The sequence below is a fragment of the Grus americana genome, chromosome 7 (assembly GCF_028858705.1).
Source record: "Grus americana isolate bGruAme1 chromosome 7, bGruAme1.mat, whole genome shotgun sequence".
Taxonomy (NCBI): domain Eukaryota; kingdom Metazoa; phylum Chordata; class Aves; order Gruiformes; family Gruidae; genus Grus; species Grus americana.
Genome location: NC_072858.1, coordinates 33,293,629 through 33,310,947, shown reverse-complemented (window position 1 = coordinate 33,310,947; position 17,319 = coordinate 33,293,629). Strand labels below are relative to the sequence as shown.

General features: G+C 40.1%; 1 protein-coding gene across 1 annotated transcript in view; it reads right to left on the bottom strand.

Annotated features, from left to right (window-relative positions):
• Positions 1-16,701, bottom strand: part of PHYHIPL (phytanoyl-CoA 2-hydroxylase interacting protein like) — a 60,909-nt gene extending 44,208 nt beyond the window's left edge. The window contains exon 1 of the mRNA XM_054832270.1: positions 16,577-16,701. Within this exon, the coding sequence (XP_054688245.1) occupies positions 16,577-16,631 (55 nt within the window). The 5' untranslated portion in view covers positions 16,632-16,701. The remainder of the gene's footprint in view (positions 1-16,576) is intronic.
• Positions 16,702-17,319: the final 618 nt, after the last annotated feature.

Below are 17,319 nucleotides of genomic sequence, written 5' to 3'. Positions count from 1 at the left end.
GTGCTTGCCCTGCTCATCTTCTGTAAACATCCATTTTCAGCCACTGGTAAGGAGACTATGCTGGGCTGACCCAGCACAATGAAGGAAATACCCTGGTATCTAAGCCTTCACTCCTTTCCACCCACCACCACCACATGGTCCTCGTTCATAGTGAACACTTCAGAGTGTGGAGCCCTCCAACGTCTGGTTGTGCAACTCCCAACCTACTCTGAGCAATGTAAACAATTAAAAATGTTCCTCTCAGATAAACAGAAAGATACCAAGCAGATTATCATTTTATTAATGCTATTTATGCTGCTGCTTTCTAAATTTCAGTTTTCTGATGAGCTTTATAAAGCCTGAATAAGATTTTAAGAAAGACAAATTATTTCATAGACAAAAAGAATGTATTTGTAGCTTCATAAAATTTACTTGTTGCCTAATAGACACAAAGTGCTGTTAATGTATTATAATTTATTAATTTGCTTTTCTTTTAAGTTTAGCCTCACTTTATTAGATCCACAATATCCCTAGAGAACAACTAGAACCTTCTGTATTTCTTCTCTTTGTGCTGTAGATCATTCTTCCTACTTTAGTATCATTTTCACATTTAATTAGTGCTTTCTCCTCCAGATATTGGACCATATCTTAACCTTTAAAGGATACTGCTGGCTGCTTATCCTTGACAATGCTGACTGCTATTCAGATTTACTTTCTGTCTACAGTTCAGTGGCCAGCCTGTGATACCTTTAAGTGAATTTTAGCTCAAGCTGACTTGTTTCGGCAAGTCCCTTAAGATATTATGTGGCAGAAGGTCAAATGCCTTTGTGAAGTCTTGATGCTGTTCTGTACCCTACTAATCTTCTGGCTTCATCTTAAAAAGAAGTGGAGGGATAAACATTCTAATTTGTATGCCTTAGATTACTGTAGTACATCTGTGTCATATCTGGCTCTCATTATACTCTTCACCACCTTATGAATACATTTTCCACTTCTGCTTTAATATTTATATTATTTATTTCAATTTGGAGCCATGCCCATTAGACAATAGTTTCCATAGTTACTCTTAATTCAATTTTTAAAGACTTGTGACATGCTGACACTTTATTAGTCTCCTGATGCTTCCTCAATTCTCTGTGGGTTTTTTTAGCAACTAGTTGTTCTATCAGTTCTATAAATACCCAAAGGGACACCTCAGATGCATTTGTTCAAATGATGATATTTCATTATGTATTCTTAGTTACTTTCTCCCAGCAGTTCACAATTACATCAATGATTTCTTAACCAAGATATTATTAAAAATTTAATCCCCTTCCCAACAAACTTCATGGCAAAAGTCCAATTAGTTTTAGTGGGAATAAGAACTGGTCTCAAAATTTATCTTTGTGTTACAAATTAATTACAATTAATATTTTCTTGGTCAAGTAATTTTGCATTATTGTGCCTTCAGGACTTATAACAGTCTCTTCATATTATCTTTAACCTCTTGGCAGCTGTTTCAGTGTATCCTCATGCTGTCCCTGTTTTTCTCACATGCACTAAACTTGGAATATAAAAGCCTATTTTGGTGGCCCTCCAGTTTTCTGTTTCCAGTGCAGTTCATATTTTACTTTTACTTGCTTAAGTAGCTCACAATGACCCATTCTCCCATCAGTGTTTCCCATTTTCACTGGAACCAGACACATTTCTGCAGGCTTTCCATTACAGTATCTTCTAGAGTCTTTCCTACTGCCCTTCCCCTTTCCACAAAGGCTTTTCTTAAACTCTCTCAACTGATCCTGTGCCTTAGATTTTCCTCATAATACTACATCCTTTCACTGGATGACATCAAAACTTTTCAAAAACAGCCAAGAAGGAGGTATAGTTCAGTAATACATGAAGTTAATAAAGAAAGTCTAAGTGGCTAGTTCCTCAATGTCATCTAATGATCTAGTTTTCTTACAACTATAGAGCTTTAAGATTTTTTTGGATAAGCGCAGAAGACAGTCATGCTAGATTAATGTTGCTACCTGGCACCTTTTGTACCATCAAGATCTGCTATGTATGACTGAGGTGACAAGGCAAGACAGGAAAGACACCATTGTCTTATCCCCCACTGCTACCGTGAACACAACTAATTAACTGCTAAGGAAACAGAAGGGAAATTATGTTAAATGAATGACAGGAGGAACATCCAGACATTCCCTCTCCTTGGCTCAGAGCCTTGATGTGTAGCGAGACTAGTCTTAAATTTCACTCACTTGAATCATAGTCACTTACTACAAGCTCTTATACTGTCTTTCAGATCTATGATCATTTAAATATGTGATCCACTATTAGAATTTCACAAGGAAATACATTAGAAACAGCAATTAAGAGCTGTGTTTTACGTGCGTTTGCTCTGGTAGGAATATATGCCCACCTAGCACCCATATACAGGCAGATTAGAGAGAGTACATGAATAGACAATAAAATGACCGCTAGTTTATAGCACTGTTTTGTTAATAACATCCACAAGCATTTTAATTAAACCATGTTCTGCTTTGAATTGTGTCCCATCACTGTTACTTGTGTTCTGAATATATGGCAGCCCTGCATTATGTTATTTATTGATATTATAGCAGTCATTACGGATTTCCAGTTGCTGTACATATGCAGTGCCCCAGAGTGCTTAAAGTCAGTGAAGGAATTGAGGCATTCTGTGAGCCTTGAAAATCATAGAACTGACTCAAAAATCTGTTAGTGCCTGATTCACTGCTCCTGGATCTTAAACCTGGCTGCACAGGAGGACAGTTGCAAAGGCCACCTTTAGCCTAAGGAGCTTATTTGCCTCAGGATCTTCCCACAGCCCGTGGGGAGTGATAAAATCCTCAGCAGAGTGTCTCAGTTGGAGCTCATCGTAGGTCCTCTGGGTTGGCCCAGAGGAATTGTTTTCTCTTGATGCTACAGGAAGCTGGGGGAGAAAAGCATCCCAAGGCTAAATGTAGTCTTTGTGAATGTCTCCTAAATTAGTCTTATATGTGTTTGCAACAGCTGACTCTGATAATCTGCAATATACTCTGGAATGAGAAATGAGAACAGCAAACAAATACTGCAAGACTCTCTCTCCTTGGCTAACACTAGCCCCTCACCTCCTTGTCCAAAGTTCAGGGGGCTTAACGTACACACGCTCAGAGGGCCAGTGTTGGCTGCGAAGCAGAACAAGCAGTCATTTATCCGGTCACAGCTGTTGCCTAATGACAAGGTCTGACAGTCGCTCCTGTGTGATGGAACACAGGTCTGTTTTCAGACTTGTTTGATCATTGCTTATCTGTGACCTGCTGAACTCATGTCAGAAGACCATCACCTATAAATTCTTTTTCTCTAATTTCCTCTTTTTCTTCCATGTTAACTGTTAACCTGATGTCTTACATGAGTTTTACTAAATTTACTAGAGTTATTTCTCTTTTTTCCTTTTAATACCAGTATTTTTTTTCTTCTTCTTAATTCTCTCTGTTCTTACTTTTCTCCATTTTTAGTCTGACCTCATCTACTCCCATCTGTCTCTATGTCAGCTTCTGATGAATATATCTCCACATAAATTCAATTTAGCCACTGACAGTACTTTTTTTAGGTTTGCCCACATGACATTCACCTGGTCGTTTCTGGAGCAGGGAGGGGAAATGAGGTAGAGAATAGCAAAAGGGCAAAAAATTGCCTTCTATGTTGAAGTAGTTGTTTTTATTTAGTGAAATTAAATTTTCTAGTGTCTTGTCCTTAGCATAACTATTTACAATAGCTGCCACTAGACAAGAAAGCTGTCTTCATGGATTTTATCAGTCTCATAACATATTCCTTGTCATGCTGTGGAAATATGAATTTGTGCATCTAAGTGACGGAAAAGTTTTACAATAGCAGATCCAGCAGATCAACAAAAGCAATGGTGTAAGCAGAGCTATACAGTTTTGTACTTTAAATGCTAGTCATCTAGATTAGCCCTACTATTTTGTGTGGGCAATAGCTGCACTGCTATAAAATTTATTTCCGTAAATTTTTAGAACAGTCACTACTCTTTTACACATATTTTATAGCTGTAGCTCCATCAAATTAATGTAGAGGTTGCACCAGCCTAATTATACATGTCTACAGTGATACAGCTAATGCCATACAAAAACTGAGCACAAAACCCTCTTAATTTCTGTATACCACTAAACAGCTCCTGCCAGGAATGAATTAGCCCTGGTATTACTACAGTACTGAAACCCGTGTGTATTCTTGGAGCAGAACCAAATGTTCATTTATAGTAAAAACTCTAGAAACTTATTACTACATGTGTGTTTACATTCTTAAAATTTATTCAAGCAAAGTTATTCAGAAAAGACAGATATGGCACAGAGTCAGCCTAAGGAGAGATGGAAAACTGAAATTCTTTAGCAACAACCAAGGACTATTCATGTTTGCCTAATAGTGCAATAGAAATGAGTGCCAGTGGCACTAAATTATATCCACATCCTCCACTCTCTGCAGAGTTTGAGGCCTAAGCAACATTGCTCCATGACCACATTTTTATCATCTACCCTGTGGTTTTGTTCTTTCTTGAGGTTGAGTAATATATCACCATAAACCAGGTGGAGCAAATGAAGTATAAATCAAGCTAAGTCCAAGGGTTAATGAGATTAGCAGTTATCAGACCCATAGGCTATCTATAGCCTGACCACTAAGTCTTACGCCTTCAGGAGCTAATAACAGGGCTATCACAAACACCAAAAATACATGACTGGCCTCTACCTGAATTGCAAGCAAACCTTCTTGCTTCCAGCACAGGAGCAGTGATGTCCGATAAAAACATGACAGCAAATAATTCAGGGAGAAAACAGAGAAAGGTGCTCCAAGATGTTTTCAGGGCTTATTCCAATGCTTGAGTGGGATAAGGAATGCCGACTGACAAATGAGACACACATAGGGAAACCCAGCTGTGAAAGCAGAGATTGGTCCCCCACTTCTCCCACTAGGTAGTTCAAAATTACCTTCTCAATTAAAACTTGCAAAATATCATCTAAAAAAATATGCAATGAACTTGATGGCTAACATGGGTTTTATTTTGGTGCACAGTGCTTCAGCATTTGAAACCGTGCCATCTAGAACCGATGAGAACAGTTGTTATCAGCAAGCATTATTAAACAGCAGACAGTTTGGGCAAAGATGCTCACTCCCAATGTACGGCTGTTTGGTTGCAGAAGGCAAATGCCTGGGAGGTGCCAGGAGTGTCAATACAGAAATAGGAGCAGGCAGTGGGATTAGACTACAGTTGGTTTGGGGTTTTCAGCACTCATTAAAATGACTGCCTGACAGCACTGTCTAAATGGAAATATTATGCAAGCTTTATGCAAACTGTGAATTCATCTTGGAGTAAAAACTCCTTCCTGTTTCTTGCTGGGAAAAACACATTATGGACAAATATATGCAGATTGAAATAGAACATGCAACCAGTTTTAGAGAGAACGTATGGTCTAATCCCTATTTTCTCATTTTGGATTTCTCCACCCTCTCTAGGGATGATAGTCTGAACTCTTTATGCTGTCAAACTCTTGCTGACCTCAACAGAAAATTGCTCATCTCAAAACACAGCTGAGCAGAGCAGCCAGCTGCCTCTCCTTCAGCCAGTTGTTCCCAAACCATCGTTGCAACTCTACGTGCAGCTGCAAGGCAGGCAACTGAGAGCAGGGTCAGTTCTCCAACCTATTGTGTGGTGGTTCCACAGGCTGTGGGAGCAAAAGCTTTGCTACAACAATGATCGTGGGTATCTTCTTTCATTGCTTTTAAATTGTTTTCTCCTCTTCCTCCCCCTCAACTAGCCATGGAGTCTTATTACTGCTTGATCCATCTGAACCCTAAGGTAAAGTTTTCAGCACCGGTCACACTCCTGCTGAGAGAGTTTTGTATGAATTATAAAGTCAGGGCATTCAAATAGTACATCAATTCCCTTCCTGCAGGCTGTCTTCATGAACGCTTATTCATCTTGAAATGATGGTACGCTAAGAAGTCACTTAAGCTCTTAAGCTTCCCTGATCTCATGTCACAACTTCAACAACAATCAAAAAGGAGAAGGAGAATGCTCGGAAAAGCACAAAATCAAAAACATTTCTGTTGCTGCAACTGCTGTGAAATAAAGAGATCACTCCCTGCACAGATAAAGCATAAGAGTATGTTCAGCTATATAGCTCATAACAAACTTTGATTCAGTCCAACATTTTTGTCACCAAAAGATCATTGCTGTGATGTTCTCATTTTGGGAAAGTGGACAAACAGAAAGCCCCTCTGCGTGCACCCTTCTAGAGACTGTAAAGGAGCAGAAGCAAATTGCAAAGAGATATCCAGCCCTCTTTCATTGTGGGAGGACTGTTGGATATTTCTGACAAACAGAATATTGTTTTGGCAGACACCTATTTTAAAAATTACATTTAGTGGTATTGGTAGCCTTTACAAAACAGCCTTGTTTTTCAAAGATAACATTGCCACATGAATGCTAGCTGTGCGCTTCCAAAAAGGCTAAGCAACACATTTCTTACAGCCTTAAATCATGTCTCCCACGCCTGCTGGAGATCAGAGGGGTTTGCACAGGGGAGCAACTAAGTGCAAGTCACTTGTAATGTTCTACCTGCTAACTAAAGAGCAGACAAACACTGGCAGGCTGGGCTGGAGCTGCGGGCACAGAACGCTTGCTATGCCTCATTTCAGAAGTATAGTGTTGCTTGCCTTTCTCTCATGCCCTCTGCCACATGCCAGCAAGCAAACAGGAGCATGGGAGCAGCTGACTGCTTCTGATGCCAAGGCACTGTGTGCGGTGGACTGTAACAGCCCATGCTCGCCAGCACTTCTCAAAGAAAAGGAGAAGGCAGTGTTCCTCTCAAGCCTTGTGGCAGGACAGGGGGAAGGAAAGGGAAAGGAAGCCGCTCTCTGTACTCTTTATCCTCTCGTGGGAGCTAAGCAGAGGAAGCCAGATTTGGGAAAACATATGAATATGAGATCATGGCAGGTTGTCCCCTTCCACACAACACAGCAATTGTGGGAGTTCTGTCAGAGCCACGACGCCAGCTCTCAATGCAGAGTTCACACAGTTTGGGAAAGTGGGCAAAGCCTGCTCCCTTCCTGGGGCATAGCGCAGTGGCAGGGACAGCCAAAGCAGCACACATACGGCAGAGGAACTCTCAAAACCTCTTTGCCCTTCTCCCCGAAGTGCTTTCTCCTGCTCACTCTCTTTGCTTACCAGTGTTTTGTGGGGGAAAAAGGAAGAGCAATAAGGGGCAAATATAACTTGCCATTTCCAGAGATGACACAGCACTGCTGCAGGGATTAGCAGGCACATGCTGGTCATGCTCCTCTCCATGAAGACAGATCAGGAATGCACAGAGACACCGTACTCTTAGGGGTGAGAAGACTTCAGCTTGACATGTACATCCTGACTGAGTACCTGGCACGTACACCCCAACAGAGTACCCGCTCCCCACACCACCCTAGCTCTCAGTCTGCAAGATCCCCGAGCAGCAGGAAGCTGGTGGAGAGAATGGACTCCATGTATTTCCATCATTCAGAGGCAGTCTATCAATTGTTTGAGGACCTGTCCAGGTCAAATTTGATTCTATTTTCAGAGCTGTGTAACGACTGTTGATGACATCTGCCCACGATTGGCAGCAAGCATTGATGAGTACTGTAAACAACTGGTTTCCAAATGTACAGCTATGTGTCTCCTTTCTGCTTCAGGCAAACGATAAAGATCCGTTGATGGTAGTTGTTGTTTAATATGGTAAATGATTTTGAAGATTACAGTCTTCTTTTATGTAATCTCCTTATGTAAGGACTGAGAAAGAAAACACATAAAGAGCAAACTTTGAACGGCAAAACAGCAGAGGATCTGGAGCTCAACACAGGTGTTGCAATCTTGAAAGTCTTTTCTGAATATCCAAAGCTAATAAAAAGCCAACAGAAATACAATTCATCCTCTTTTAAATATACACAATAAACTTAAATAGAGTTTCACCTCATCACAGAATCCTGTGTGATAATCCACTACCTGGTATTTAGCTAATCAGATGTTCAGTGAATGAAATGGCAGGTAACTAAGCAAGGAAGTTTAAATCCTAAGTAAAACCAAACCAAAACTGAACAAAAATCTCCAAACTCTGGAGCCTAGAGATAGCAAATGGGTTGTTCCTAGGGTAGGTTCAGGTTGGAGAAAAACACGTTGTTCTTCCTAACCAGCTACCACGTGGTGACACACAATGTCTGACTTTTTTTGCATGCTGATTTATGAAACCATGTCATGCTACTCTGTTCAAAGTCTCCCCATGTGCTGCATCAGCAGCCGCTGCTCTAAGTGTATTGCTTGTTGCTCCTAAGGAAAAGCGCATTCATTCATTATTGCTCACTCCTCATAACTCCTGCTTGGAGTAGAGAAAGACAGAGGGAATGACTTAAAATGTTTAAAATCTTGATAGCAGAGAGAGGAGAATGTAAAACAAAAGATAAAGAAGCAAGAGTAGCAGAATGGATGGAAAAAGTGAAGAGGCTCTTTTACCCTGTTCATTCATATTTATTACTGTCTGTTCCTTTTTCTTCCTTTGCTATATCACGTGTCATATTGCAAGCTTTAAGAACATTGTGCTCAAATAAAATGGCAAAAAGCCAACACACGGAAGACCTGAACATACCAGAGAGATTAACAATGTTCATGGGTGGAGGCTGTTTGTAGTAATGTGAGAATACCTCAACAAGTTTCATACCTACAGAAAAAACATCAAAATCAGGAGGTCTGTCCTGTCTTTACTTTTGAGCATGAGGTATATATAGAAAGCTCAGAGATTTACAAAACTCAGTAAGTGATGGAGGTTTTTCACTGCTTTTAGATGAGATTTGAATCAGTTCTTAAGAGAGCTGAGAAAATATTGGAAAAAAAATCCACCAGCATTTGCTCAAACTTTTTTATGAATTCAGTTCAGCTGTGTTCTGTTCCTTCTATGTTTGTCCTTCATATACATCCTAATGAATGAATTTGCTGGTGATGAGACTCCCAGAAACTGAAATTATTATGCAAATTATTCAGTGAAGGATTTGGAATAATGCATTGGTGAAGACTGGATTCTTAAAGATAGAAGCAACTAAGGAAATCTCACCTCTGCCCTGTCGCTACACTATGTGTAAACAAAGGGGCTCATATCTGTGGTTTTTTTCTATTCAAAAGCTGTAATTCTGAAATTAGTTAACATTACATGTTTTTCATGCTGGACTTTATCAGCCTCTCAAACACAAAACACAGCCTAAACATGCATATTTTATCAAAAACTTGTCTTTTTTTTTTCCTGTTTGCATTTTTTCCTTAAAATGCAAAACCTTGATTAATATGTATTTCCTTGGCAGTAAGATCAAGGCCAAACTGGAGGAAAAAAAGGTTAAAGCTCCTAACATTGGCTTCATTTACAATGAAATATCACAGGCAGAAATCCAAACACAGTACTTGCACCTGTCTTTGCGTAAGCCCTGCAGAATAGCTCTGAAATATAAGGTAGAGAGAATGTCCAAAAAGAGGGAAAGTAAGCAGACACGCACCGCCCCCCCCCCAAACTAGTGGAAGATATACTGCATGTTCTTGTTTCATGGGGAAAAACTAGTGATGCCATATTAATCTTCTGACTAGATTCAGTCAATTAAGAAAATGAGAGTTTCACATGTTTATTGCTGAGTTACTAACTGTGAGTAGACGTGTCACCACAGCAGCTAATGGCATTAGCCCTACTGAGCTCTCTGGCTCTGTTGCTCAGTGCTATTGTGGCACGTGTCAGCACTGTGAGTCTCCTGCTTTGCTGTCCTATGCCCAGCAAGTTATCTGTTTGTGTGTCTCGCTGGTGCTATATATGCAACCCAGTTCATCATACTTTAGACAGACTCCTCGAGATAGTTCTGGAAAGCTGGTAACCCACAGTGTGCAGATAAATACTTGACTGAAATTTCTCAAACAATTGTTCTTTGTGGGGCAGACATTGATAGCAAAAATACTAAAAAAAAAAAAAAAATCAATGTATTTAAAGCATTTTGCTACTGTCACATTGAGAAACCCAGAGACATAGGGAATTTCAAGAAGCTAACTTTCTGCTCAAAGATACCTTTTCTATAAACAATTTTCTTTAAACTATCTCTGCAATTTTTATAGTATTCTTACAGTGCTCCTCCTCCCTCCACTTGCTGTGTTGTTTTCCATCACAAGCAGTAAGTTGGCTGTCTGGATCTCTTCATTCACTGTGACATTAGGTACTTAAGCCTAAGGCACCAATGTCTTTCGAAAGGTTGCACAGGGTGGCAACGCTTTGGTTCCGAAGATGAAATGCATCCAGGCACTGAATTATGAATTTCAATTATTTCTTGACCTATGCTGACAATTTGCACTCTTTTTTTCCTCCACTCCTCCTAGGAGGGAGACATTCAGCTATCCAAATATTTCTTTTGGATGCAAATATAGCTTATCTGCAAAAATAACTGAATGTATATCAACAGCAAACCTTATTTATAACTTCTCTGTTCCATATGTGATTGATTGCCTCCAGTAAGGATACTTAAATGTAGCTGAGCTATTTGTGTTGGAGGCAGTGGCTGCAAAGCAGGATCATTTGGCAGTCACCAGATAGCTGAGCTTTCTTAGTGCTCCTCTGTACGTGCCCCAGCAGACATTATTATTTTAAAAGTCACTAATACTGCTTATTAGAATTCTGAAGTAACAGTATTTCTCTGCTTCTGCAAACTTTTTGCTTTTCCTTCTGCACCGAAGTCATAGTTTTCACTCCCCCCCAACCCTTTTTGCTGAGTTGCCTTTTTAATTCATTCACCTAATAACATAGTATATGCAGTATAAATACTTATGTATTTATATATAACACCTATTTATTTGCCAAGTAAGGAATAGAGGGTAAGGAAAACTGTAAAGATAAAATATCTCTTATGAAGTCCCCTAAAACAGAGATTATGTTCTTTCTTCCCAGAGTGATAGCAAGAAGGAAGTTCACTGACTTCGACGCAGGGGTTGAAACAGAAGGATCCATCCCAATTAGCCTCAGTACGATTTTTACAGGAAGATATTCTAAAATGACACCTGGAACTTGACGGTACTGTATTTCAACATTGATTAGAATAATTAGTTTATACCTGTTATGACACTATCTCAAGTAATTTAAACATAATATGCCCTGAAACTATAAACAAATAATTTGGCAATGATCTGGAGGAATGCTTTATGTGCACCAACCCCTGAATAAAGCAAAGGAATGAAGTTACCAGAGAGTCTGAGCAGCAGAAGCCCCGCTGCTTTAAGAGATGTACAAGTGGATATCCATTTCTAGACTTTGCTCCTAAACTATCAAACATGTCCCTAAAATAACATTACACCATAACACAGATTAGGTCAGAAAGGAATACTGGTGAATACTAGCAATGCAGAGACTCTTCAGGTTTCTACTTAAGAGTAAATAGTTCCATGCAGACTGCGAGTACGAAACTAGAACTGCTGAAAGGATTAATTATGGTCTACTCATGTTTCACCTCTTTAATAACTGTCGTACTGAGAATAATAAAGTATTGGATAGCAATGGATTACAACATCAGGAGCTTTGAAAGCATTCAAACAGTGACACTCCAGAAGAACCCCTCTTGACTTAGTACACAAACTCCAGACAAGAACTGGTACTGCTGGTATTTTGGAAAGGTGTTGGCATGTCATTTAGATATATTTTGGTATTCTGCATTTCTATGTCAAAATATTGAAGTGGCCATTGAGTTATGAAAGGATGTATATCAAAAGTTGCAGGGTTTTTTTCCTCACAATTTGATGATCATCATCACCACCCCAGTATGATCTTTTATATGCTTCTTGTTCATCACAAGTCTATAGAATATAAAATCCCTCCTGATAATCAAAATAAAGCTTCATGGATGGAGAAAAATGATTACACAACCACAGAGATGACATGCACCAAATCAAGTTGATTTTTTTAAATATGAGAAATATAACTCCATTAGCAAATTGTGTAAACATACTTAAAAATAAAAAGGGATACAAATGTAAGTCTTCAATATGCCTTGCAGCATCTGTTGGAGGTCAGTGGGCAGAGACTATCATAGATCTGAAATAAATACTTCTAGAGATGAAAAGTTACCAGCAATGATTGTCACCTCCACTACTGTGCACTCAGGAGGGGAATGCAGCCCCCATGCTTTGGCTTGATAGTAAACATACCATCATGGTCTGGAGGAGCAGAGTTTATGAGCAGGAGGGTAAAACCCATACGTGCAGTTTAGATACAAATGCTGATTGTGGAAGTCAGCTTATCCTGTTACAGAGAAGCACCATGCCATGGGGAGTCATCTGCAGTTGCATGTTTCTATACTGACCTAAACAATATGTCCTCTAGCAGCCACTGCAGAAACCCACTCTTGGGCAGGATGTGAGGTAGGACCTTGTAACTGCAGGAAAACTTCTGCTCTCTTACAGCTGTAAGAATAGTTGTCTACCATATGTACTGTATACAAGTGCTCATTTTAATTAAGGTTTAATCTCCTCTCTGCTCTAATCCTTGGTTCTCTTTCAAAATATTCCCATGGACCACTCCAGGGTATTTTCTGATATTGGAAAAGTCTTAACTTTGCTGGGTTTGGTCTGGTTTGACAGGCTCCTGTGAATCCATTTTCATCTTTTATTTTCTGACAGAAATCTGCTAATACGTGAGGCAGAAAAAACCCACCAGTGTTTGAGCATTAATTGGATGAGAATAGCAATTTGTGGATTTGAGGAATAGCAAAGGTGCCACTAGAGTGTCTAAGTGGGCAGCTGGCACAGTAGCTTTTGCCAACATTTGCGTCAACGTGGGAGTACAGCAATATGGTAGCTGTTAACATTGTGCTCAATAAATATCTTATCATATGTGAAGACATGACTAGCCTTTTGGAGGAAGAAGCTGAGTATTCTCTGCATCTGCGGCAGGATTTTATGTGTAATCCCTGCAAATGTCAGCAGGCCTTTTTGGGTGCTTGAATACTGTACACATAAAATCGCTTTCTTGAAATCTAGTATATAAGGAAACAGTTAAATAATAGTGAAATAATTCACACATTGAATATCCAGAGAAAAATGGTGTAATGCTCAACATGGCATTTTTTTCTCAGCTGACTCAAGCCTTAAGGAAAAACACAAAGGTCTGCTGTTGTCAAGTGCACATGATGATTTTTGTTACAATGACACTTGGTTTCTCTGTGCTATATACAAGTGCATCCATAAAAGGGAAGCTCTTAAATTATTTCCAACATTTTTTTGTTGTTGTTGTTGCTGTTAGAAATAGGAAGGATGTTAAAATCATTGTTTTAGGACTAAGGAAATTGTTTCAGTTTCATGTGAATTTGATACATTTCACAACTATTGGAGTTAAACAACAAAGACAATATTGTAGATAAAAATGGCACTAGACCTCAGTGGGGTATGTTTCTTGCCATGAGATTTCTTCCTGTGGATCTCTTACAACCCTTACACAAAGATTCACTACATTCTTCTACTAGGAAAAAAATTATCTGGTGTTAGGTTTCTGTCTTCTAGTCACGTTCTGTTTTCATTTTGCCATGACATTTCTCTCTGTAAGCAGTGTGCCTACCCTTCTTTCTGCACCTTCTTCTGTGGACCTTCTTTCTGTGCCCCAGTCCACCACTGCTACTCTTCTGTGTGTCATCCCGACACAGCTACTAATTTTGAATAATTCTCAGAGCCCAATGCTCTGTACTTTATGCCATATACATTCACTTAGGGGAAAGTTCTCTATAATAAAAATTTCTCATGATATCAACAACTGAAATATCATCAATTTGAACAGCCAAATTAGATTTAGTAAGGTGATATAAAATTGTTATTTATTTTCAGGACCTATGAAAATAGCCTAAGTTAATAAATTCCTCATTTTTATTTCTTTCTACGTTGTCCACTATTACATTGCTGCTAACATGCACATGAATCACAGAGCAAGCATGCTTTTTAACACCGACAAATTCCAAAACAAATGCAACAAAACATCCTATCAAGCCACTAGTAAAACTAGCTGGCTACTTGGGTAAAGAAAATTTTCCATTCAGTAGTAATGGTGCTTATCCACTCCAAACCAGCTTCCAAAAATGAGGATTCTACCCACAGAACATCACCCATGTTTTTATTTTTACATTCACAACACTGTCTTTTCAGAAAGAATTTGGGAATGTTAAGGTGGTGGAGGAAAAAATGACAGTACTAATTGACAGCACTATTTCAAACTAAAATTACTTATTTAAGTGCTTTGGCTACTATGATGGACAAAAATGCTCTTATATGCATAGGAAATTAAGTTTTATAGTTTCACATGCAAATGTAAGAAAGGCCATTTACACTTCCTACTGAAAAGTTAATGACTTGCACGTTCCCTAATAAAATACTTTCAATAAGCCTCATTAATGTAGCTATTTACATTCACAGTTATTTTCATAAGCATGAAAAAGGAAGATACTTACTCCACCCTATCCCTTAAGCCTAAAAGCTTGAAATTTATATCTGCAGAGAAATATCAGACCACAACATTCCCTCACACCAAAAAGCAAAACACAAAATTGCACCTTCTGAATGAAAATGAAGATCCTGAAATGTTGCTCTGGAAAGTGAGATATCAGCAGACCGATTTTAGCAGCAGGCAGTCAAGAAAGACCATGGCAGATAATTTCTTACAGCCCACTGCCTGAGAGGAGCGTGGAGCTCATGGGGACAGGCCAGCCCTAGGCAGGACGGAGGATTGGAGAGCATGACCTCCCAGCAAAGTCACCACTTCTCTTCCAGCTGGACACTAAGGCTGTATTTTAAGCTGCCTCATTTGTATTTACCAAAGAGGTGAAAGAAGAGCCTCATGCAGCCATCACCAGTCTGGCTGGACAGCAAAGAAGTTGAGGGATGAATCTACTACTTGTTCTCTCCCAGGGTGTTTCCAGTGTCCCAGGGACATGGGAGAGCCCCATCAGCCTGAATGCATATACTCACACATTGCTCAGAGATGGCTGAGATGCATCACTATATCTGCTGTTCCCAGCTCTGCTTTCTCTTATTGAGCAGATACTACCCAGCGAGTTAAGTCTGGCTTGTAGCCACTCCATGGATAGACATCCTATCCTGTATATGGTGTTGTATGTTTTGTGCATTTGATAACGATAGGATAAGGCTTAAGCAATGGCTGTACTGGCCAGCTGTCTCCAGCATGCCTTCCAAGTACCAAGCAAGTCTTACGAGAACTGTGAATAGGGAATACTGTAAAATAACATTTTGTATAGAAAGTATTCTGCCATGACATATACAGTGTTGTTTTGGACAAGTTTTCCTAATCAAGCGGTAAACAATCTTGTATCAAAATAAAGACATCTGGAACTTAATACCCTTCATAACTAGCTTTCCAATAAGAATGTAAATGGGGAAAAAAAAAAAAAAGTCAGTAAATCCAAGCATGCTGACCCATGTGAGATTCATGAAAATGGAAGGTTATATGCACGAATTTGACAGAGTGTGGAAAGTGTTGAGAAATTCATAAAGCCAAGTACTATTCACTCTTTGTTTTGCAGTGAACCACTACTCTGGTGGGTTTTACAATCCTAAGGGGACTTAGAGCAAAACCACTTCAGCTGCACAGTAAATGCACCTATTTGTCAAACTAGGTACCAAAATAAACAGTCTGACATCCCACACAGTAGAATAGATCATTCTGCTCATATATAAATAAATAAGACTCCACTCAGAAAACAAGCAACAAACAAACAAGAAAACCTTTATCTTCGAGCATCCGGAATCCAAAGGCATTCAAGTCCAAGAGAAAAACCATATTTGAGCTTTTTCACATGCGAGCAGATCTAACCATCCCTTCAGAAAAGGACACCATCTCTTACACCTTATTCCGGAATCATGTACTCGCCCTCCTCTTGTTCCTGAATCATGTACTCCTCTCCTCCAAAAATATATAAATAAAAAAATGTATTCCTTTCATGGAAGCAGCCATAACCTTTTGAACAGATGGGAAACTTAATGGACTGACAAGTAGTGAATCCCTTACTTGCTGATTTCAGGAAGGGAAACTTTTGGTTTTGAAAGTTGTTTTTAGACAGTTTTCCAACTTTATGGCTTAGGAGAAGATCAGCAATGTAGAAGAAAATACAATTTTATGTTGTTAAACTCTGGAGACATGTGGAAACCAGACAAATATACCTAACGTGAGCAGAGTAAAAATTTTTTAAAAATGCACATTATATTTGCCTGTATAACATGGATATTCCCACTCAAATCCCTCAGTCATTGCATACTCAGAATTGCATCAAGCCATTAATTCTACGATAAATTCTCCTTCGGCTCCCCATAACATCACTATTCCTTACTTTCCACATATCTGAACTTCTCATTGAATCTCATTTTCCCTGCAGGCAGTGGGTCATGTTTTTCCAAGCCCCTTCATCCTGGTTTCTCTGCTGTCTTCATCACCTTCCTCTCCTAGTTGCTCTCTCTTTTCTAGTTCCCTTTCCTCCCTCTTTCCAGTCTCCCTCTGCCCCAGGACTGCTGTACCTCGCGCACAGGGTGATCGGCTGGGATCCTTGCTTGAGGAGCCGCCCTTGCTCATGCTGGAGATGGCAACTTCTCCGTGGGCCCTTCCCCTTGCAGAAGGCTCCGCACTGCCCTCCTGGTGCTCCTCCCCCAGCTCCTACCAGTCCCCTCATCTGGGCACAGAGAAGAGAGGTTTTGTTGAAAGTTGTGTTGGGGCCTCATGCAGGGAACAGTCCTGCCCACTCTGGCCACTAGCCAAACACAAAAGACACCCAAAGTGAAGGGTCAATAAGGGACCTGGGATGCTACTAGTCCTATCCCAAAGTCACACAGGTCTGAGCTTTGAGCTCTGAAGGAAGGATGCGTCCCAAAAGCCCTTTGCAGTCAGCGTTCCTGGTCGCCTCCCTCTCAGTACGTATACTTTCCTGGTACCAGAGCTGGGGAGGGTGAGCAGGAGCGAGGAGGAGGTGGCTGAGCAACCAGGCTTCCCCTGCTGCCACGGTCATCGTATTTGCATTGCAGGAAGATGATCTGGCTGCCTTTGTGGGGCCCTTTGGCAGGAGCCCAGCAGCCTTTCTGTGCCACTGCTCACATTGTACTGCAGGAATATAAACACGGGCTTGTCCACAGCGCTCTTGGCAGCTCTGGAGGAAATCCATGATCGCCCAGTGTCAAATAGGCCAGAGAAGCTGGACTACTTTCTGTGCACCAGCTACCGTCCGTATCCTAATTCCTTGTCTCTTGTAGGAACATGGAAGTTTGTT